The following is a 25,000-nucleotide window of genomic DNA, read 5'->3' on the forward strand; positions in this document are numbered from 1 at the left end:
CTTTCACCCAGGAGACTGGCATCCAGGTGAAAACTGACTGATTTTCACTTTAAGGTACATTACTTGACTTACAAACGCGTACGTAAGCCGACTTCAATGACCACAATCTGGAAGTGGACCAATATGGAAGTTATTTTGGGACATTTAACAGAAAATAGCGAGATATAAAAAAAAATTGTTTCTGGTTCAGTCCGGTGCAGCAAAGAGATGCAGCTTAATTTCCACACAAAAAACTTTGAAGCTTTCACTTTGAAGCCGGAGTGGATTCAGAATTTACAAAGAGATAAAAAAGCATCTCCATCCTGTATAATGCTTACACATCAGCCTGTAATCTAATTCTCAGCATGATGGAGAACGCCGTTATTAACCTTGACATTGCTTAGCGCCACAAGCATTAATCACGTTACAGGATGACATGTGGCCTCCAATTGTGTGATGAGGGCAGTAGGTTTGTGATATGTACACCGAGAGCAGCGGCCATGTTGTTTTGTTTTTTTTTGGGGGGGGGGGTATTCATTTGGTGAGGATGTGTACTGAACACAGAGTGTGGTTCTCTGAGGCTCTTCGCGGGCATTTTTGGCACCAAAATGTTTGGCAACAAAAAAACAAAACAACAAATGGAAAAAGAAGTCGTAAATCTGAACAATGTCGGACGCAGCAGGACAACGCCATGGGGGTGAAATGTACCGAACGCCCTTCAGGAGTGACAAAGTGGCGATAACGCATCGGAGGCGAGTTGTGAAAGAAAGAAAAGCAGCATGAACAAAACAAAAAAAACACATCATCAACATAGAAACATATCCTTAAAAAAATGTTCATCAGAAAAAAAATTCTCACTTTACCAACAAAGCAAATTAAATAATCTTGAGTTATTGCTGCTCGCAGCAATGCTTTTCATAAGACAGTAAAAATAAAGCAGTAAGACAAAAGGATAATTTACTGAAAGACATGTTTGGTCGTCTGAGCGGGGGGGCTTTGTGGGCGTGTCCACTGGGGCCCCTGGGTGGGAGGGGCTGGGTGGGGCCACGGCAAGGGTGGGTATTTTGTTTTTTAAATCCAGCGTCTTTAATCCTTTCACAACCACACAGGCTGTCTCTTTTCCTTCGGCTCACAGCCGGGCGCGCCCAATCACGTGAGATCGTCCTGAAACCCTTTCCGACATTCCAGGAAGCAGAAGTCTCCCGGCTCCTCGGAGGGGGCCTTCGAGGTGAAACGCAGGAGGTCCCCCTTTGCCAACATCGTAATGATAAAGACCAGTGACAACTTCTTTTAAAAACAGATTGGCTGAAGGTCACGTCGCCATAGTTACAGTCGTTAGGGTCTGGAGAGTGAAGCCAGCGGCCATCTATTACAGGGCGTCCTTGAGGCCGGTTTCCCTCCGAAATGTATGGATCTGATGGCCGATGGGGGGGGGGGGGGGGGGGGGGGCGCGACAGCACCGCGCTGACGGTGAGGCGTAGACGTGACTCGTGTTTTACAATTTGACGGAGTTTCTCTATTGATTGGGGGGGGGGGGGGGAGATAAGCCAAGCTCTCACGATGCATTGGAGGTCAGGGCGCGTGCGAGGCCGCTGTTTGCTTTGTAGAATCGGTAAGCAGTTTGTTTAAACATGTAGGGAACATCATCAGGAGAATCCCTCTTCAGGTCCGTCCTCTGAGGACAAGTTCCCTCCTCTTTTCTTTAAACCCGCCTTGAAGACCTGCTTCACCCACACATTTAAGTCTTTGCATGCATTTGGTCCGTTGAGCCCGCCCGACCGGGTGGATCGGACGTCCTCCCCCCGTCAGCCTCTCTTTCTTTCAGCGCCTGTTTTCTAGTTCAGACCCCCGACGCCTGCAAGCCACGACCACAGTTTGTTTTGTTTGTGTTTTTTTTTTAATTTTTAAAATCGTTTGCTTCCAAAAAAAAAATCCCTCGACTCATTTTTGTTGCCTCTCCTTGAACAAGGCGGCCATTCCCAGAGTCCCGGCTCCGCCCCCCTCCATTAGTCCAGCCGGAGGTAGCCTGGCGTGGAGTAGTTGAACATGTGGAAGTCCAACTTGTAGAGCTGGTAGAGTTGGATCTGCTGCTGGCTGCTGATGTTGCTGAAGAACTGGGCCGTCATGGCGTCCGTGGTGCGAGTGGACTTGGCGTAGCTCGGGAAGCGCAGGGAGTCGCTGACGCCGACCAGCCGCAGCACGTAGTTGGCGTCCTCCTCCAGCGTCTCGTACTTGCCCACCAGGTCGTAGTGGATGTGACACGGGTGACAGAGCTGGTAGACAGTCTGCCAGTGCTCGTTGAGGGGGCCGTCGCGCTGTGTGGCCGGGTCCACCAGGTACTCGGCAAACTCCTTGAACTTGACGTCGGCGCCGTTGAGCAGGGCGTCCTGTGTGGCGTTCTTGCGGTAGCGTCGGATGATGCGGGTGCCGAAGCGCTTGTGGAAGGACGAGTTGTACTTGAGGGTGAACTTATTGCGGTACGCAGAGACCAGCCTCTCGAAGGGCTCGCGGACGAACAGGAACTTGAGGTAGTTCTTGAGGCGGTGGTTGATCTCGGCGATGCTATACTGGTTCAGGGTCTTCAGGTTGGAGGGGATGTGGGCTTCGTTGGAGGGGATCTCCATCGGGTCGCTGTGGAGGAGAGACAGACTTTCAGGAACAGCAACTACATTCATGTTCGTGGATCAAAGCATTTCCATCAACTGGTTGGAGCGAATAAAAAAGGCGTAGTTTGGTCGGAAGTCTACACATCTGGGTTTAAGTCTGGGAAACAGGATTCCAAACAATTTCCTGTTTCCCAGGGAATATAATAACCAGTAGCATTCTAGGCAGAAACCAAAAGGACTGATACTAGAATAAAGTTATCACTACAGAAATATTAGGATAACTTTGAAACACCAAATGACTTGCTTTGACGAATTCCATTTTCTCAAACAATCCAATTTCATATTCCTACCAGCTGTAGCAAAAGTTCAAGCTGGACACCGACTTTATTAATCAATGAATTTGCGACATCAATACATACAACCTTCTGTTTCAGTTATATCCGCCGCGGTTCGGGTTCATGAGAATTATCATTGTGTTTATAGCAGATGGGTTGTGGGTTGATGAAATAATACATCGGTAATGAGGGAAATATTAAATACAGAAGATTCTCTAAAATGCCAAACTGTCGGATAGACAGCAACATAACCTGATAACTATTGATTACTTCAGAAGCTTAGTTCAGTCTTCTGCTGAGTTTATGCATTATTCATCATAAGAATTAGTGCATCAAATATTTTCCGCCAAAGGCAAAAATCCACCTGAAGTTTTATCAAATGTGATTTCCCCGGCAGCTCTTGTAATGAATGCTGACGGGTGTCGGTACCGGACTGACCTGTGCTTGCCGCGGCCCGTGAGCACCATCATGACACGTTTCCAGTTGGTGCAGGCCACCTTGGGGACGTAGCAGTAGATGAGCTCGTGGTCCTCGTCCACCACGAGGTGCTTGAGGTCGCCGGGCGTCAGGACTCTGCGCTTGCGGCTGGAGGCGCTGTAGACCCGGCAGGCGTCCACCACCTGGTCCCTCCTGGCCTGGTGGAGGACCGCTGCCCCGGACAACTCGGGCTGTTTGAGTAGACAAGAACAAGAACAGAAAGATAGAAACGCCGGTCAGTTATGGTTTCTCTGGCTGAAAAAGGAAGGTGTCTGTTAGTCAACGATATCTTCTGATTTTCACACTGACTAATGAACCCAGTAGAGGCTAGTAGAGGCTAATAGAGGGTAGTAGAGGCTAAAGCCCAAGTTATGCTTCCGCGTTGACACAACGCAAGGGGGCTTACGGACCCCTTACGTCCTTGTGGACCCCCCTTACGTCCACTGCAAGGGCCTGACGTGCACCTCCCAAAAATCGAGGCGACGCAACACCAGCGCAGCGGCATTGGCTGTGATTGGTCCGCTAACTACATCCGCTGGAGACCGCTTTTCCGGTTTCCACTCATAAACACTGCCATTTAAAATTTTAATAGGCTACTTTTATTGTTTGCACCTTGTTTTATTGCTGGCTCCTTGTCGCTTTTGCACAAAAAAATTAAACACCAAGTTCTGAAAAATTGTGGATGTTTAAAGCCGGAAAGTAAACAAAGAGAGACAAGAGTCTCGGTCGGTCGGTCAGTCTTTACAAAAAAACAGAGCGCCCTCTATCTGGCAGTGAATTGCATTTTGACACGTAAACCCCACGCAGAACCATCACGGTCTCACGACTGCATCCAAGCAACTGCGTGGCCATTGCGTGATCATTACACGGAAGCTAGTAGATACTAGAAGATGCTAGTAGAAGCTAGTAGAGGCTAATAGATGCAAGTAGAGGTTAATATATGCTAGTAGAGGCTAGTAGATGTTAGTAGAGGCTAATAGATGCAAGTAGAGGTTAATATATGCTAGTAGAGGCTAGTAGATGTTAGTAGAGGTTAATAGATGCAAGTATAGGTTAATAGATGCTAGTAGATGCTAGTAGAGGCTAGTAGATGTTAGTAGAGGTTAATAGATGCAAGTATAGGTTAATAGATGCTAGTAGATGCTAGTAGTCCTGTCTTTGTTTGACCCAAGCATCCACCTCGACCTCTGACCTCGGCTGACTTTCTCATTAATCTACCTACTGGTTTAATATTTAAAAGCCTTGGTGCGAGGCCCCCGAGGGCCACGGACCAGGAGTCCGGCCTGAGAACGTGTTGCAACAGCAGAAATAATTGCCGCAGTGTTACGCAACATAAAGCCAAGTCCATTGCATATCCTCTAATACAGACGATATATATCTTCACAGAATTATCTCTCTCAGGCATGAATATCATGTTCCTGCCTCTTTACACCGTTTCCCAGGTGTAACTTCCTCAGCGAGGAAAGTCTGATAAAGAACTCTGCAGCTGGAGAGAGACTGAGTGTTATTAATCACAACCGTTATTATTATTGTTATCATAAATAACTCCTCTCCTTATTGACTCTATCTGTTCCCTCCGATCCGAGTTGCTCGGCAGACCGCCGGAGAGATTAGGTCGTCGCTACCGAGGAAGATAATGATATTGCAGGATATTACAGATATTGAGCATTCAATATGCGCAAATGCAGAGCAGCGATCGCTCATCTGCATATTTCATATTCTCCGTGATGCTTGTGATGAAGTGGACCATGGAGGGGGAGGGAGGGGAGGAATTAGAGGCGAGGAGCAGCCGTCTGACGGAGCAGGAATGTTGATTATTTTTCCTCTGAGTCTGACTTCGCCTTCAGGGTAGCGCCCCCCCGATCTGAATTGATTGTATTGTGGCCGCCGTTTCCGCCTCCACATCCAACAAGTGTGACAGGAAATCACTCAGGGAACGCCACCCGGTTCCCAGCCGAGCTGTCCGGAACAGAACATCCTTGAAAACCAATTTTTTACACCTTTTCATTTTTCCCACAGGGTGACAACACACACAAAGTTATGAAGGAAATGCATGACCATTAGAAATCAGAGGTATTTGAAATACGATGGCTGTAAAAGTCGTGTTTCACAGTCTGTCATGGTCATGTGGGGATAAAGGTCAAAGGTCATATGTTGGGTGAAGAAGTGGGACGAAGGTTTTTTTTCCCTCGCTTTGAATTCACATTTCAACAAAATTCAAGATGCTAGTGGAAGTTAACACCCTCATTTAAATGGATTCACCCTTCAGTAGATTGTTACGGCTTGAATAGTTAATAAATAGAATAAATACAAAATAACTTTTCTCTTTTGTTGCTTTAAACCAAAGTTTCTTCTTCCTCCGAGTGATTCAACCGATCCGACGCTCTACTGAGATCCCAGAAGACGATATCTAGATAATAAACACATGCTCAACATGTTGATTTTACCTCCAAAGAATACCATAGTAGTACACATTATCAATCTTGTTTCCATAATAACCACTACAGATGGATCTCAGCTGCACACGGAAATAACCTGCATGAACAATATTATATCATCTGCAAAACGCATTTTGTTCCCTTTAGTTTGTAAGTGAAAACTTCCAACAGGTGTCAACGTGGATGAATCTCACTAAAAACTTGCTCCCACAAGATTTAGATCTCGTTCACACAAAAAACAAACAATATCTTATTTCCTACACGATAATATCGAGTAGATTCAAGCACCCCAGCACCAAAAAGTGAAGCCAAGGCTGAAGTGCCTTAAAGCTGGATTCTCTTCAACTAGCAGCCAGCTCTTCCTCTGGCTGTATATGAAACGGCCCTTTAAAGTGGTTTTTGAGGGAAGTGTAAAATTGACGAGGCGTCTGGCTGCGAGGCTAACGAGCGTCTTCCCACTCACCTCCCACTCCTCGCTCTCCTGTTCACGCCAACGCATCAAAGTCGGCACTAAGAGAGACTAGCAGCTCTTTGTCGTTTTTTTTTTTTTACCCACTCAGAGACATCAAGCGGCGAGATTCACACCAGCGTCGCCAAGCGAACGCCGTCCCTCCGTCCCGCGGGACGACAAACGCCGTAATTAGCATCGTGAAAGAGAGAGAGAGAGAGGGAGAGAGAGAAAGAGAGAGAGGGAGAGAGAAGGAATCTTGTCATCTCTGCCTCAGTGTTCCTCCACTTATCTCTCTTCTCTTCCACAGGATTACTTTCTACTGGTTTATCTTCTTCATCTCATCTCGGGCAGTTTGGATGAAAGGGTGAGGATGAAGGGAGGAGGAGGAAGAGGGGTGAGGATGAAGGGAGGAGGGGAAGAGGGGGAGGAGGGGTGAGGATGAAGGGAGGAGGGGTGAGGATGAAATGAGGAGGAGGGTGAGGAGGGGTGAGAATGAAGGGATGGGGTGAGGATGAAGGGAGGAGGGATGAGAATAAAGGGATGGGGGGTGAGGATGAAGGGAGGAGGGGTGAGAATGAAGGGATGGATGGTGAGGATGAAGGGAGGAGGGGTGAGGATGAAGGGATGAGGGGTGAGAATGAAGGGATGGGGTGAGGATGAAGGGAGGAGGGGTGAGAATGAAGGGATGGGGGGTGAGGATGAAGGGAGGAGGGGTGAGGATGAAGGGAGGAGGAGGAGGGGGTGAGGATGAAGGGGAGGAGGGTGAGGATGAAGGGAGGAGGAGGAGGAGGGTGAGGATAAAGGGAGGAGGGGGAGGGGGGGAGACGTGAGAAGCTGATGCAGCGTGAGAGGAAGCCGTGTCGAGGATCGCCGACCTCTGGCCGTGTCGATCCGTTCCCGTGGGAAAACAGATAGCATCGGCCTGCTCGCACGTTGGTCCTCTGATCCGCCCCGCAAGACTCGAACCGACGAGTCAGCGTTGGACACGAGCCACTCATACAACCAGAAGTCTAAAATGTCCCTACGATGAAGGAGATGTGATGATCCATCTAAACTGGGAGGAAATTCAAAAGGAAATCCTCGTTTTAAAAGCTGATCTCATAAACATCAGTCTCACAAGGAGACGCCTCCGTTCTCTCATCTTCCAACGCTTCCAACAGCGTGGGAGATTGTGTTTTCCATATTTCCATATTCCTTTCCTTCATCCGTGAGATTCTCGGGGAAAGTTGTTATGAGTTTGAAATATGATCCAAGGATCGGCGCCGCGGTCACACGGCGAGGTAATGAACGACTTCCTCCTCCATCTGCTGACGGCGGCAAATAGAGAGAGATGGAGGAAGGAAGCGAGGAGGAGACCACGGAGGGAAGGAAGGGAGGAAGGAAGGAAGGAAGTCATTGTGTGTTTTTATTGCTTTACTTATCTTACGCCACTACATATATTACATTAGTTTATTACAAAATATAATCAACTAACAAATACTTTAAGGAAACAAGTATTAGGGACGGGACAATAAAAAACACTCGTCATAATCGATCGTGGTGAATTTCCATTATTTGAATAATCGTAAATATTGTAACATTTTACAATATTTAGGATTATTCAAATTAAAAACGCCGTCTAGCTTTTTATCGCCAAAGACGTGAAAAATAGAGCCTGATATAAAAACACAGGATATGAAAATACTTGATTTATGATCAATATTTATGATCCAATTACGTAATATTCTGAATAATGAGTACTTTCTCTTTTGGTACTTAAACTACAGATTGATGCTCATACTTCTGTACTTTTACTTTAGAATGGAAGTTTACTCATATTTCTACATCGTGTTGTTGCTCATTTTACTTGAGTACACACACTGCTAACAGGTGTTTGAGGGGCTCCGGGGGTCGTTTGGGGCCCGGCGGGGCCGTTCTAACGCCTTAATGTGTCCGCGGTGATACCACAGGATATCTGTCCAAATTATTCATAGACCAAGAAGTGACAAAAACCCACAGTGAGATATATCTCCTGAACGTACTTCTGAATTAGCATACATATGGAAAACAGCTTCCTGTTGATAATTTATTCCTCAGAACTTGAGAAAATATGTTATGAATACCGTCCTGGAGGAAAATGAGATGCTAATGCGTCGTGATTTGTAGCCGCGGGATCCGGCGGAGAGTCGGGGTTTGGAGAAGGAGCCCCGCAAACATCTCGTCCTCCAAGAAATAATATTAATAATAACAATTTATATATATATAAACTGCTTCCTATTGCAATTTAAACACTGCATCAGTCAACACGGCTATTTATTTAGATTTAGTGAGCAGCTTCTGGTCTCAACTTGTATTCCATCCGCCTCCTCGTCGGCTTCTCGCCTCTCGTATCTGTGAAGTCATCTAGACAAAGATCAATGGATCCATCAAAGAGCCTCTCTCTCACACACACACACACACACACACACACACACACACACACACACACACTGACCCGCTCTGCTTACAGACCAGCTTTCATAGAGCCTCCAGGAATAAAGCTGCCAGTGTGCAGCCAATGCAGCAAACACACACCTGAGGTTCTGAGAAAATGCATTTCTGTAAAATCTCCACAATGCCGGCAGATAATGAGGTCGGGTTCATCATTTCCAATCTCAGCCCAGCGGCACATTCATTTCCATAATGTCATTTTTGAGACGTGGGACCGGACCAAGTCCACCTGGGGCGCGACATGGAAAAGTCCAGAGGAAATGTTTCCTCGCCTTTATTTATGCAGGAAAAGTACAGAGAACACAGGAGCTCCATATTCATATGTGGAATAAACACTGCAGACGTCTAGCAGCAGAAGGAAAGTCAGCGTGTTGGTCAGTAATGGGGTAAATATTAGGTTTTGTGGATAAGAGACGTTCATTAAACGTTGAACAAACCAAAAAAAGAAGATAAAAACTCAGGATAACAAAAGGCTGCTGAATTAAGAAAATCTACTTTTTTATGATATCACAAGTGAACTGAACTTTCCTTAAAATGTACTTTTGTACAAAAACTTTTCCCACATAAAAACAATAAACATGTGCATCTGGTATGTAGGTAGGTGGGTAGGTAGATGGGGGGGTAGGTAAGTAGGTAGGTATGTAGGTGGGTAGGTGAATAGGTGTGTAGCTAGCTAGGTAGGTAGATAGATAGGTAGATAGGTAGGTGGGTAGGTGGGTGGGTAGGTAGATCGGTAGATGGGGGGGTAGGTAGGTAGGTAGGTAGGTATGTAGGTGGGTAGGTAGATCGGTAGATGGGGGGGTAGGTAGGTAGGTAGGTAGGTAGGTAGGTAGGTAGGTAGGTAGGTAGGTATGTAGGTGGGTAGGTAGGTAGGCAGGTAGGTGGGTAGGTTGATCGGTAGATGGGGGGGTAGGTAGGTAGGTAAGGTAGGTGGGTAGGTACGTAGGTAGACTACAAATGGCCACTCTCTGTTTACTTTGGGATGAACTTATTTGAAATGACTCACGTTTATTTGGAAAAGCTTGTTTCCCTGAGGTGGTAAAGTTTCCAACATGTGAAGAAGTCACAACACGCACGGGAAACATACACCAGAACGTTCCTTTTACAGAAAGACATTTCTGTGAGAGGACATCCAGTGAGCGATACTTCCCTTTCATTAAAAGTCAGATGGGAGTGTGAATATTATCGCACTCCGGCCACAGGACTGATTATTAGAGTTAGATATTGGCCATCAACTGCTTCTGCACTGCCAGACTTGAACTAAGTGATGAAATCAGTATTAATGGCCAATTTAGTGTTGAACTTTGGAAAAAAAGAAACTCAATATTCTCTCTTGTTCCCGTTTTAAGGCCCAAACTCATCAAAGTGGCACTTTAACCAGACGGCAACCTCTGGTTCTGAATAGTGAAGCCAACGCTGAAGTGCCTGAACATTGCATTCTCTCTGCTGGCCACCAGGGGCGACTCCTCTCTGATTGTATAGAAGTCTATGAGAAACTTCTTTGGGAAATAATCAGAAACCAAACCTGTGGTGAGCTCGAAGCTTCAGCCCCCCCCGAGTTGTGTTCAGGGTGATGATGCTGAGCTGAAAATCAAGCCGCCGTGCTGTACCTTCACGTACAGACATCTGCTACGAGGTTCCTGGGTAATAAAGGCTTCCCAAGGCAGCTGGAGAGATCAGTTGCCAAGTGATAAGTGGATCATTTCCCTTTTGGCATCTCCTCCTCTAACTAACTCTAACTTCTTCCCTGAGGGGTGAGACAGGGAGACGGGAGGGGGGTGAGACTGAAGGCTCTGAGGGGAAAGTCAGAGCGGTTTGTCATTATCTAGTCTGTAATCAAACCTCCACACGTCTCTGTGAGACGGACAGACGCTCTCTGCAGCAGCACACATGCATGATGGGTAATCTTATGTGAAGGTACGGTGTCAGAATGAAAGATAAAAGCAGTGCAAGTGTTTATCACAGGTGTCGTGGTGCATTCGCAGGCTCACTTTTCTCCTGGGAATCCGGCACGCCGCCGTGCTCGGGTTGCAGGTTTGATGTGAGCGTGGGACAGGGAGACTCGGGCTGACCCAGGTGTCGGATATCCTGCAGGTCTGCCCCGAACCGACCGTTTGTTTGTGTTCACGTGTTTTTTTGTTGTTGTTGTTTTTTTATCGAGGTTGCGTGACGCTGCATCTTGTTGTTATGCAGCTGTGAGATTTCAAATTCCCCTTCCGCAGACAGATGGTACTTTCAAGGACACGCTGCTGAAAAGCAATACATTCAGAGACTACTTAAAACCCGATCCAGGTGGTAAAGGATCGACAGGCAGGATCGGAGAGGACCATCGGGGACCGGATCGTTTCAAGGGTCCAGAAACAATCGCTGCACTCAAACGCATCATCACGCTGAAACAATCCCCTGCTTTCTGGTCTGTTCTAAAGTAGGACCATTTTCTCATAGACTTCTATACAACCAGAGAGGAGTCGCCCCCTGGTGGCCAGCAGAGAGAAGTAGGACCATTTTCTCATAGACTTCTATACAACCAGAGAGGAGTCGCCCCCTGGTGGCCAGCAGAGAGAAGTAGGACCATTTTCTCATAGACTTCTATACAACCAGAGAGGAGTCGCCCCCTTGTGGCCAGCAGAGAGAAGTAGGACCATTTTCTCATAGACTTCTATACAACCAGAGAGGAGTCGCCCCCTGGTGGCCAGCAGAGAGAAGTAGGACCATTTTCTCATAGACTTCTATACAACCAGAGAGGAGCCCCCCACCCCCCCTGGTGGCCAGCAGAGAGAATGACAATTTAAGGCACTTCAGCTTCGGCTTCACTTTTCAGCCTCCTCCAGAGAGACGGGGATGGGACGCTGTGTTTTGTCCCACAATGGAATTATTTGATGAAACAAAGAAAAGAACGTATGCATCCACGCCCTCTTGTCCCTTTCTGTCGACACAGTTTATCATCTCAGAAAACAAAACTTCTCCTAACTAATCCCTTTGTCTCGCTGCTTTGCGATGCCTTTTCTCCAGCCGAGTGCTCGTGCCGCCTCCAGAGATAGACGGAGACAAAAAAAGGGTAAAAAAGAAGTCGGCTGCAGCCTCCTCCTCTAAATCCTTCTAACCCAGAATGACTTATCCACACACACACACACACACTGCTCTTTTCTGCTGATGGTTGTACGGCGGAGCACTCAGACAGATGCTGTGGCTCCATCGCTGTGGGTTAAAGGTGCGGCGCTTGCTTTCAAGTCCCTGCCAACGTCTGCCACTGCGTTCCTGCATAATCTGGCTCAGGGTGGAGGACCCAGGGAGGACAGGAGGGAGGCGTGAGAAAACACACACACACACACACACACACACACACACACACACACACACACACACACACACACATTTAATTAGGGATTGAGGGGTTAGAGGGATATCTGCAGCTAGAGAAGCGACCCAGACAGGTGTTATCTAGCGGCACCGACACATGCAGACATGAATATATTAAAAAAGGTTGAAGTCCAAAACAACAAAACCGGCCGGACGACGCCGTGGTAGCCCCGCCCCCTAAAGCATCCCCTGCTTTCTGGTCTGTTGGACTCTAAATGGACCATAAAACATAAACATAAATAAACATAACATAAACACATGTTTACAATGTTTACTGAGATAATACATCAAGAGAGAAGTAGGACCATTTTCTCATAGACTTCTATACAACCAGAGAGGAGTCGCCCCCTGGTGGCCAGCAGAGAGAAGTAGGACCATTTTCTCATAGACTTCTATACAACCAGAGAGGAGTCGCCCCCTGGTGGCCAGCAGAGAGAAGTAGGACCATTTTCTCATAGACTTCTATACAACCAGAGAGGAGTCGCCCCCTGGTGGCCAGCAGAGAGAAGTAGGACCATTTTCTCATAGACTTCTATACAACCAGAGAGGAGTCGCCCCCTGGTGGCCAGCAGAGACAACGATAGTTTAAAGTACTTCTAAGGGGTGTAAACTGGTACATTTACAGGATTCTCTATTAACATGCCCCGTTAAATTTAAACTGTAAAAAACAAATAAAGGCTTGGAAGACGGGTTTTTTTCGTCTCCTTGTGTCCATTACAGCGAGACTCTGTTAGGTCTGAGTCATTAATCCCAGCTCCAAATCCCAGACCTGCACACCCTCCTCGGTCCTGGTCTCAGATGAATCAGCGTCTAACAGGCTTTGGCTCAGTAATAACCGTGTCTACGTGCATCTGGATGTAAAAAAAAAAAAACACATTTCCACGAGGAGGGGAAAGATGATTATTTCCTCCCGGGCCTTCAGATGGTATCTGACCGAGTGTGTGGCCTCATCACATCATTCCCTCTGGAGGTTTAGTGGGTTCAGCAAAATGGACTCACTCTGATTTTAATTCTGATTAAAGAAACCAGTTTATCTCTGTGAGCTCCTGGAAGCCTCGAACACATCATCGTCATTTGTGCTAATAGACCCGCCTTCATCTAAAAACACTAAAGTCATTTATTCTACTTGAGACACACAGTCACTACACCGGCCTCATGTTCCACCAAAGAAAGCACAAAACCACCAAATATTGTATTAACATCTCTTTTTTTTCTGGAGACCAGGCTGTGGTTTCTCATTTTGTATTCGACAACGACACCGGTTTATCCCGAACATTCCTTTAACACTGAACGCCTCGTTAGCTTCACCTCAACCCGAAAGCCAAGTCTGAAACCTAAAAAGGGAATAAAAAGGGACAAAATATGGCAAAAATGTCCGACACGGTGAATGCCTATGAGTCAAACACACAGCTCTTTTTTGACCACTGACCCAAAGCACCCTGCTAAAGTTGACTCTCGCTGCAGTAACACCCCCCCCTCCTTGTGCACACAGAAATATATCAATGGGACTTCACATGGGTGAGAACGTGTGGAAAAATCCACCCCGGGACAACGAGTCCACGTGGACTGGGTCTAATCTTAGCCGCCCCCCACTTAAAGCCCCCGTATACCTGTAAAGAGGTGCACAGCAAGGTGATAAATGGCCAAGAGAAGGGGGGATGACGGGGAGCTCGAGGCGGGGAATAAAAGGTGTGAGGAAGCAGACAGACAGACCAGGGTTCACTGCAGAAGTGAAGAGACCAGCAGACAGTTAGTGATGGATCGAACAGAAGAGGAGCAGAAACTATCCAATCCGTCACTGTGATAGCATCACCTCCAGCAGCGTCCTCCTGCTCCTCCTCCTCAGCAGCAGAACCCCCCTCCTCCTCCAGTCACACTGTTCAAAACGTGCATTCTGGGTAAAAGTGGTTGTGCACCATGACATGCTCACACTGCTCATTCTCTCCAACGCCCCCCTTTAGTTTTACAGCGAGTAAGTTGTTGAATTGATTTCCTACCTTCGAGGCATCTTATTGGTTCCAGTTCAGTCGCTCTGCGATTGGTAATCCATCACGGCCAAAACATGGAGTCGCTTTGCTTGTTTGTCAGAATAACATTACCACTGCAAGCAGGGACTGCTTTATTTTATTTTTTTATTTTTTTTGAGAGAAAACTCATGATGCATTCAAGGACACTCGGAGGTCTGTAGCCTAGGACCGTCATTTTTAAGGGAAATTTATTACAACTTTACTGCAGCTTGAAAGTTTGCAGTTTGAGCTTTAAGTAGCTTTGTTGGTTGTAATTTATTATATTTATTTGACAGGGACAGTTAGTTATAAGATCATTTACATCCGTATTGCAAAAGCATTGTACTAAAAGATGGTCAAACGTGGAAAACGTGCACTCAGGGTGGCAAATTTATTTGGAGAGAAAAATAAATCAAAAAGAAAACCCAACAAACATCTTGTTGAACTGAACTCGTGCAAAAACCGAGCATCTTCCCTTTAAATCTGGCCTTGTGCGGTTTTAACGGGAACCATTAACAGAAGGTGCTTCTCTAGATCAGCGGGCCGAGACATTCGTCAGCGGGCCGAGACATTCGTCAGCGTCTCGTCCTGCGATCATCCTCCTCGCTGCAAACTGCCCGGTAAAGCAGATGAGCCATTAAAACTGGCAGCCCATAATGTGCATTCATTTCATGCCCGCGATCATGTAGCTACAGCGGCTGTCGTGTTCTCAGAGGCTGATCCGTCCGGGTCTACATGGCGGGACGGTAAATGATGTGAGGCTTCGCTGGCTGGAACCGACACTGACGGTGCAGTAATAGTCCTGGAAGAGGAAGACGACCCGCCAAGCTAACACTTTCATTTAGTCGCTCCTTTTCTTTCTGTCCTTGGCGGAAGGAAGTTGTTAGACTTCAGCAAAGACTCCATGTCCCTGTTTGTCTCCATTTGGTCTCCATTTGTCTCAATTTGCCCTCTTTTGTCTCCATTGGTTCCAGTTTGTCCCTTGTTTGTCCCTGTTTGTCTCCATTTGTCCCTTGTTTGTCCCTGTTTGTCTCCATTTGTCCCTGTTTGTCCCCCTTTCTCTCCGTTTGTCTCCATTTGTCCCCCTTTCTCTCTGTTTATCTCCATTTGTCCCTGTTTGTCCCCCTTTCTCTCCGTTTGTCTCCATTTGTCCCCCTTTCTCTCTGTTTGTCCCCGTTTGTCCCTTGTTTGTCCCTGTTTGTCCCTTTCTGTCCTGAAAGTCTGAGGTTTACCGGGCCGGTGACGCTCCCTGACTACCTGTCTAAGATGGACAGCGTTAAGCGACCGTTGTCCCCTGGGGTTTTCGTGGGGAGGTCAACGTGTCACTTCCGTCAGTCAGACGTGACTGAGCAACAACCCACTTTTGGGAATAGGGACGCTGAAAGTGCTAAACTGAAGACAGCTGAGGTCAGCGCCTCGGAGAGCTTTATCGGGGTCAGACCTCAGACCTCAGACCTCAGACGGCGGCACAAATAGGAAGAGATGAGGGTCCAGGGCATAGCCGTGGGAAGTGGGGGTGCGGCAGGAAAGCACACGTATTTATGTGTCATACCACTCGCGATCTAAAAATAAATATTAAATTTTTTTTATAAAAACTCTCCGTCCCCCCGTCTATTATGCACTAATATAATGTTACATTAAACCTAGGAGATCTAAACAAACTGAACAAACAAACTGTTATTTAATTTATATTTCATATTTCACGTGTTTGTTTTCACCGTCAATTTCGGTGCAAGGCTGTACAGCAACATGTGTTACCTTAGCAAACGGTTACTTTGTTTGCGTTAGTATCAATCTGTGTCGTTTTGCATTTTGTCGCCTTTTTTCTGACAGTGATGTTTGCCTGTGTGCCATGCAATGCTAGTATGCTGTCCTGTTACAGAGGCGTTTCAATAAAATACAATCCATTTTGTACCATTTCAAATATTTTTATGGATTTCTGGCAAACTACCCCCCACTACAGCACCCCCAACCAAAACCCACTTCCCACGGCCCTGGTCCAGGGAGCCAGACAGAGGGTGTGGGCGGGGCTTAGCCTCCTACCTGTGTGGGGTTGTAGAGCTCCTGCAGGGCGTTGCGGGACCCTTTCCTACAGCAGCCGTCCACCACGAAGGGGTTCCTCCGCATGACTGCAAGACAGAGAGGAGACAACACTGAGAACTGGAAGCCGATCACAGAGAAGACCTTCTTGTGCTCGAGACACCGACTCCAATCAAGCCATCCAATCAAAATATAACACATGCACTGATTCGCTCCAACAAGTTCCAAGAAAATTTGGCGTTTTTTTTTTTTACCGTAATCCTTCTGACAAAGACAAACAAACTGATCCTTCCTTGGCGGTAGGTATTAAAGGATAACTCTGCTTTAAAAACAGCATCATTAGGCAACGGGACGGAGAGCCGGATGAATGGGACGGTGGTGGATGTATTAGCAGAGTCGGGGACGCTCATTTATCCCGGTGTCCAACTGAGATACGGAGCCAAAAAAAACCCAAGAGGTCCCACGTGGGCCCATAAACTTTAAGGATTTAAAATCCTCTGCTGTAAACAAGGTCGGTTATTTCTCTTTGCATCATTTATTTTTCAAACCATGAAATATTTGTAAACAACGTTCCCACAGCGTAGAAGAAGCTATTTTATATGTGCGACGTTATCGCGGCGTGACGTCTGTTTGGCTCCAAAGTGTCATCTGTTAGAGGGAGATTGGGCTATTCCTCCCGCTCCGGAGGAGCGACGTTGTGGCGTTCGGACGTCGGCGTTACGGTGATGTATGGACTAAAGATACCAGACATTCCTTTCCTCCGTTCTCCTTAATGGGATTCAGCTTCTCTCAGCTTCAGAAAGCTGCGACTTCCTCTAATGGTGGAGGGAAATAAATAGAAAGGCCGATGATGAAACACTCTTTGCTCACTGATATCGGGAGTGGAACCTTAACTACTCTTGTGTTTTTTAAGCCGAGGACCCCCCCGCCCCTCCGGACGCTGGAAAGCTCCGGCTTAACAAAAAAAGAGCAGCCGCCGGCGAGGAAGAGGAGGCAGAAAAGCCATGAGGATAAATAATGAGAGCAGTGACTGCGCGCCAAGGTTTGGCTGGAAGCTCGGCTTCTTTACAGAGCGGGAGCTCGCACGCCCACGCCAAGCACTCGCTCTCTCCAATTACTAAGGATGGGGGAAAGTGCTGAAGGGCGGCGGGCGATCGACGGGGGAAGAAATTGAAGCGCTAACGAGCGAGCCGGGGGATTAAACGGCGGTTTGTTCAACGCGCCGTGTTAGCGGCCGACGCGTGTTAGCTCCGCTGGGAGCTAACGATGAGCAGGTTCCACACGGCCAGTCCCGATCAATAAACCCGATCACTTCACAAGTCATTAATCACCATGGAAACAACAAAGAAATACGCTGGTGTAACTGATTACTACATAACTGGATTGGAAGATAATTAGCTGAAATGAATTTGGATAATTAATTGTAATTTATTGAGACAAAAATGAAAAAAATAAATCATATTTAAAATATGTAAACATTTTCTGACAAACATAAGAACAATAAAAAGAATACATTGGTTTTATGTAGCGGTTTTCCAGATGCTCATAGATGTTTTATAAAAGCAACTAAATCAAAGAAAACAATAATAAACTAACTGTTGGGTTCTACCTGTGAACACATTCTACTGCTTTTCTTTATTTAGGCCTAATTCCAGTGTTTTTCCATTTTCAGTGTTTTTCCAGCAGAAGCGTCTCGCTGGCAGCGCTTTGCTAACGCGTTAGCACCTTTATGACGGGTGATAAACAGTAATGCTCGTTTTTACAGGCCTGTAATTCTGTAATCATTGGCCGGGACGATATAATTCTGCTAATCATTCGGAGCCTGATGTCATCCGTTAGCTCCTGCTAACTGAATGCAAATCTCCAGCTCTAATCCTGGTGTACAGCCTCAAAACAACGTGATTATCGCTCATTAGTCACGTTGAAATAATGGAATTATGAAAACATGTAGTAATGATGATGAAATGAGGAAACAGTGTTTAATAATCTGATGAAATAACGATATAGAGCATGTTTGGATTAGTGAAGGTGTCTCCTGGGACAGGAAGTAGACGTGGGGTGTTTATTATACACCTCGGTTGTGTTCAGACTGCAAACAGGAAAAAGAAATCTCGGAGTAGTTGCCATGGTTACATTCTTGTTATAATCCCCTCCGAAAATCCAGAATGGATCATGTTTGACAGCTTTAAGTTCAGTCTTTTGCTTTAATAATAAACTGGTCCGGATCTGAAACAATCCAGGTTTGGGAACAACGAGCTAGCTCTGAACACGGACGTTCTCTTGGTCCTGCAAAGGACGGGCGATTCCAGAATCCATCCGTCATAAAGGCTCAGCAGCCGAGTCGACGCCTGGACACAGTTCTGTGTTTACAACGTCGTTCGCTCGCTGCAAACTTACGGATCTGTTTGCTGCAAACACGAAGTCCGTCTCTGCAAACGAGGTCTGTGACATTCAGGATTCCCATCTGTAGATCCTTTTTTCTTTCTTTATATGCAGCAGCAGCAGCAGCCAAACTGCTTCTCCAAAAATCAATACGTTCGTCTGCTCGACCTCTCGTCACGTCGGACCAACATCAAAGCCAACGAAGGCCGTGCACGTTTCCCAGGAGGCCGTTGGGTTTTAAACATTGAAGACTCTGGTGTGCTACGGTTGGTGCTGACCACAGCGCCTACCCCCCCCCCCCCCCCCCACCCGCCGCCGAGTGCTTGTTAGCGTAACGAGCCCCAACAGACAGCCGTGACCTTCAACCACACAGGGGAGGGGGGATGCCTTCACAGCCCCGACACACACACACACACACACACACACACACACACACACACACACACACACACACACACAGTGTTATTGATAACCTTAAGCTGGTATTTAATTACACTGTTCCCTCCTACTGAGGGTGATCTAAACACAATTACTGCAGAAATAGCAATCATTTAATATCTGCTTTTTTTGTGGACTGAAAAGCACAAACACACACACACACACACACACACACACACACACACACACACACACACGCACACACACACACGCATGCTGACTCCCAGCAGGCTGAATCAGCAGAGTAGCCGTGGTTACTGATCGCTGTGGTCACAGGCCGGAGGTGGAGCTCCAGGTAACGAGTGTGTGTGTTGATATTTATCTGCCAGCAGCAGGCAGCGTGCCGCTAATGACGACGCACGCCAAAATAAATCACGCTGCCGGCTTCAACGCCTGCAGGAGGAGGAGGAGCGTCCAGCTCTGATGAAGGAAAAAGTCCCCAAACACTAAAAACACGACGTACATGACGTCACCAGACGTTTGTTACCGCGCTTCCTTATCAATAAAGTTAAAACGCCGCAGTCTTGTATATCGTATCCACTACACAACACCTGAACTAAATCCTGCGTAGGTTTATGCTGATGTGACGACCCTCAGAGGAAAAACAGCTCATCTTTACAATCCCTCCATCCTCACATGCAGCATAACCTCCCACACACACACACACACACACACACACACACACACACACACACACACACACACACACACACACACACACACACACACACACACACACACACTGAACTGTCAGTAATCCCGTCTGTAAACCAGCGTTTGCCCACCTCAGTCAACGGGGAACATGAGGTCACTAACAGTAAAACCAGCACCTGGTGGGGAAGCTGAGCCGTAACCATGGAAACAGCCACGCTTCCATCCGCTCACCTCCCACCGGCTGGCCCGGATTCCTCCGGTCTGGACTCAGGTAAAGGTCGTGGCTTTTCATTTCCTCGTGCTGACAGCGAGGCTCAAATATGAATAAACACGAGGCGTTTATTATTATCATTTTAATGATAAAATAGTAATAAATAAGACCACAGGTCTTTGGAAGAGGAACTTAACATTGAACCACGATGTCTTTTCCCCTCCAGAGAAAGTTACTGGAGCAATAAAGAACATTTAACGTACATTTAACGTACAGAGACATTTTCTGGAGCCAGCATCTAGTGGCCATTAGAAGAACTGCATTTTAAGACATTGGGGGCAAATTTACGTTACCAGAATATACCAGTAACTATAGCAACCAAACATTTATTCAGCTGAAAGTTTACTAATTAAAACTAATTCAGCCTTTCATCAGACCTGGCAGGGATACCTCCACCTCCACCATCATCTGCCTCTAAAAAAATATTACATTTCAGGTTTATTTGTCCTTTTCTAAGAGCAGGAGCAGAGAAGTTGGGAAGCGTCCAGCTCAACAATGGGAAGGAACACCAGAAAAACTTCACGTTCCCGTCCGGCCTCCCAAAGTGCGGCTCCTCTAAATTAAGAAAGCGTTCGAGAAAAAAGGTCGGACGCAGGCGGATTTCACAATTCACTTAAAAACATCCCACAAAAACCTCTTTGTTGCTTTTGAAAGGGATAAAGCAAAGAGAACACGTGAATCAGCGAGACTTCAGAATGAACTTTCATCCACATTGTCCTTCACCCTTCGCTCTCCTGTCATTGTTTCCCATTTTACAACTAAATAGAATCCTTCACATTTGATTGGACAAGCGGAAAAAGGTGGGCGGGGTTAACGATGCAGCGCTAGACGGAGCGACGTAGTCGGACGAATGTGGTGATTTTATTGGTTGAAAACGAGATTGTCTTGCTATAAATAAAACATTGTTACATGGATGCATTTAAAAGGTTAAAAAGACTCTTTTTCAGTGAGACTTCACTTTGACTTAATTGTCTGTCTGCTAAACAGAGAGTGAGACGGATAAACGGGGTGAGACAGAACAAATAAAACACCCCGTTAAACCAGCTCGTAGACCTCAGGATGTCTGCCGAGCCTTAAAGTCGAAAAAGGGGCACCCCGACTCCCGCACATGCTCAGTGCGACCCCCCCCCCCCGCCAATCAAGCACAACATCTGCCACCATCTATCAGCAGAGAGATTACCGCTGGAGGAGGATTAATTCACCACTAATCTTACCTTCGCAGCGGGAGGGGGGTCCACTCCATGCTGCGTCTAAACACTGTGTGTGTGTGTGTGTGTGTGTGTGTGTGTGTGTGTGTGTGTGTGTGAGTGAGAGAGACTCATTATCAAGCGACACAAAAAGCTGAAGTGCTGCAGCCTTAATTGGGATTTAAATGAACAATGCGAGACGTTGAGATACAGGTGATTAGCCGTGTTGGCACAACTTCATTAAACACAGCTCAGCAGGTGTGTGTGTGTGTGTGTGTGTGTGTGTGTGTGTGTGTGTGTGTGTGTGTGTGTTCCTCTGGACCTCGCTACAACATCACATCACGTCGACCGCCGGTCCGAAGGTGACACCACAGAAATACGTGAAACGACCAAACCTATAATAAGCCGATTATTTGAACGTGCGACCATCGTCATGGAAACGTAATGTACAAAGATGACAGTCTGCCATTTTGTTTTACGTAGACTTCAGTAGCCTCCGTGATCTAAAGCAGGCCTTTGTTTGACCCAAGACCTCGTCTGATGAAAAGACCCAGATGCATTCTGGTCCACGACTACAGATTCTAAATACAACCATAGTTTGGTTCATGGAGGCGTTTCGTTGTCTCGTTTAGCTTCTCGTTAGCGACCGCCTGTTTAAAACACTTAAAAGAAGAAAAGTGCTGAGTCACTTGTCGGTGTTCATTCTTGCAGCACATTAATATGTCAGTGACATCGTGGGACGGCCCTCAGGACGTCTGCAGCCTCGGGCCTCGAAGGAATACGGAGACGCTTCAGAATAGAAAACATTTGACTTTCTTCAACGCCCTCGCCGACGACATCCACTACATTCCCCTGAAGCTGGCAAATACAAAGGAGACAACGATGGCACACGACACCTTCTATAACGTCTCCATGACGATACGAGCATCTCTTCAGGCCTCCGAACACACATCAGAGGCGTCACGGGGGGAACAGCGGAGCGGCAGACGAGACGCAGCGGGTTCAAGAGCTCACAGTCAGACGACCTCTCCGCATCGCCCCCGTTCATTTAACATGAGGGAATCCATTTATTCCTGTTACCGCGGCAACCACGGTGCACATGCATGGATGATGCACGTCGAGTGTTTTTCAACATCTTTGTTTTTCCCTCCGCGGACCAGAATGCACTGCAGCCGCCGGTGGGGCGATGATGATGATGTTTCACGGATCACGTTTAATAAATAGAGTCGTCGTCTTTGAACGATGAATAATTCACTCACAGCTTCGAGGCTTTATTCCCGTTAATCAGCTCAATAATTAACGTCTGACGAGGGGAATAACGCTCGCTGCTTGAAAATATTATTATGGATGCATGGGGGGGGGGGGGCATGAGTCACATGTTTCATCTCTCTTCGTTGGCGTTGACTCATTTAGTAAAAATAATATTATTAAAAATATTTAATAATAAATAATTAGACTTAAAATAATGTTTGTTACGTTATTTAAGTGAAACATAATCAACGTTGATTTTTTGGTTAACAGAATGTTTACAGAGAATCACGTTCCCATGCAACTAAACTGAGCTCCAATAAAGTTACTTTCTCAAATCAAAAAAGGCAACAAAATGACTAAACATCATTTTTAGGAGAGTCTGGACGGATAATAGCACCAATAAAAGTCTGTGGAAAAATTCAATTCACTCATCCTATTGTATCGAAGCCTGAAAACTTGGAAAAAATAAACCACAAACTCTCTAATCCTCGCCACGCTCCCATCCATGACATCATCCCTCCTCTCCGGCGTGCCGCCCGGCGGCGTCCTGGGACCCCTGAGTCATCGCTGCCCCTCTCGCCTGCCCTGACTCAACATCCCCCCGAACTAAAAAAGGAAAGGAATTTGTGAAGCCAGAATCCGTGAGACGGCAAAAAAAAATCCAAAACCACAAACTCGACTCACTTTGTGGCTCCGCTATGACATCATCAAACAGGAAGCAGACGAGTCGGCCCACGTGAGTAAGACGTGGACTAACGACAGGTCGGCTTTGAAGTTTATGGAGATCAGAGAGTTTATTGGTGGACGAACGCTGTGATACATTGTAGCCTTGAAATAAAAAGTAATATAATAAATAATAAAGTTTTTGTAGTTTTAATAAAGGTTTATAAGGAGAAGGTTAAAGTGTTATAATGGTTCCAGGAGGCGGGGACTCGACGGAGCTCGAGGCTTTCAGGGATGGCAGGAAGTCAACAAGTGATGACTTGTTTATAGTCCAAGCCCCCGGGACGCACACACACACAAATGTACACACACACACACACACACACACACACACACACACACACAATCTGAGCTGATTTGAACTGGCGGTGGAATCCGGTCAACCGTGTGCCAACGCCGTCTGAAGGTGGCCAAGCGTGGATGAAGACCCGGTCACATGACAACAAAACACACACAAAACCCACAAGACCACGGGACACGAACGCCACGGGGGGGGGGGAGTCATGAGGATGGTGAGAGGAGACGTTTCTGAGATCAGACTGAACTCACTGAACCTCCACACACACACACACACACACACAGAAAAGGGTGTGAATGGAAGCCGAGCTAATTGAAGAAGAAGAAGCGTGCCGGGGATCAGACGGCGGTATCTGCTGCCCGAGGCGTCCACGCCAAGCTGTCCAGCACCCAGACAACCATCACAGGCGGCGACAGACGGACAACAGGGTGCATGCTGGGAGTGCACAGACCCGTGCACGGCAGCAACAAAGCCGCTTGATTCTCGACAAACCTGGCGTGAAACGATCGTTGTCGTCGCTGCACCGAAGCGCCTCGTTGCATAAAACATGTGAAGTTGAGAGAAAAAAGCGTAGATGAGCGCTCGTCAGGAATTCAGTTTTTCGCCGCGAGCTTCCTTCAAGGGAGAAGAGGAGATGTCGAGAGGTAACGATGCAAGCGTGTGGAGGCCGACGATGTGAGACACGTGAGACTCACAATCAACACCTTAACTTGACTGAAGAACATCGAGAGCGTAGCTGAAGTACGTTAAAATAAGTCGTCTCCCGGGTGAAAGTCCCGTTTAGTTCGAGAAGGTTCTCGTCTGTGGTCTCTCAAGCTATACATCCACTTTGCTACAAGCCACGCCCACATCACTACAGGCCACGCCTACTGAGATAACGACTGGGATCAACACACTTGCATAAATATTTCCTAAACCTTATCATAGACTTTAAATAACAAGTGGACGTACTCACTCGTTCGGTATTTTTGCAACCACTAAAGGAAGTGACCATATTTGGACTGCAGAGGAGCGACAGGGAGGATCAGAAACCTTACTGGATCTGGATCCATGTGGATTCTGGTGTGAACCAACAAAGTTAGCTTCATAATTCAAGTGTTAAAGTCATCTTAGTAGCTAACTAGCATTGGTAGCGACCTGTCAATCAGCAGTAAGCCCCGCCCCCTAAATCGTCCCCTGCTTTCTGGTCTGTTGGGGTCTAAATGGACCTGCCTCCCTCAGCGGATCACATGATCTCCGCGGTGTGGAGGTTCATTCTTTAATAGCAGTTTGACAAAGAAACTTCAGGTCAGGGCCGCCGACCGGCAGAGACTAAAGACTTAATGATATCCTACTTATCTTTAATAATCCTTTTTTTTTACCTTCTGCCTACAATCATGTCCTCATCGTGAGGCCAGCGCTCTTCAAATAGTAGATATTCAATCGTGGGATGACGATGATAATTCTCATAATTTCAACAGAAGGTCACCTTCACTCTGAGAATATTACTGAATACATTTTTTTCCTTCCAGCAATTAGAAAAACTCTCTTTGCTGTGAAGCTGGAGGCAAAAAAAGGAAAAAGCCGGAGGGAACGTGCGATAGCCGCTAATGCGTTGACATGACAGTGGAGCTGTAATGTGTCTGGAGGGGTGAA

General features: G+C 46.7%; 1 protein-coding gene across 3 annotated transcripts in view; it reads right to left on the minus strand.

Moving 5' to 3' along the window:
- Window positions 1-25,000, minus strand: part of chst11 (carbohydrate (chondroitin 4) sulfotransferase 11) — a 58,943-nt gene that overhangs the window by 3,603 nt on the left and 30,340 nt on the right. For all 3 annotated transcript variants that reach the window (XR_014599116.1, XM_084038431.1, XM_084038430.1), the window contains exons 2-4: window positions 16,165-16,250; window positions 3,359-3,588; window positions 1-2,610 (exon numbers count right to left, since the gene is read on the minus strand). The exon at window positions 1-2,610 is cut by the window's left edge. Coding sequence is in view for 2 of the 3 variants with exons in the window: in XM_084038431.1 (XP_083894557.1) it covers window positions 1,986-2,610; window positions 3,359-3,588; window positions 16,165-16,250 (941 nt within the window). In the remaining variant the exon portion in view is untranslated. The remainder of the gene's footprint in view (window positions 2,611-3,358; window positions 3,589-16,164; window positions 16,251-25,000) is intronic.

This window comes from Eutrigla gurnardus (genome assembly GCF_963514095.1).
Source record: "Eutrigla gurnardus genome assembly, chromosome: 21".
Taxonomy (NCBI): Eukaryota; Metazoa; Chordata; class Actinopteri; order Perciformes; family Triglidae; genus Eutrigla; species Eutrigla gurnardus.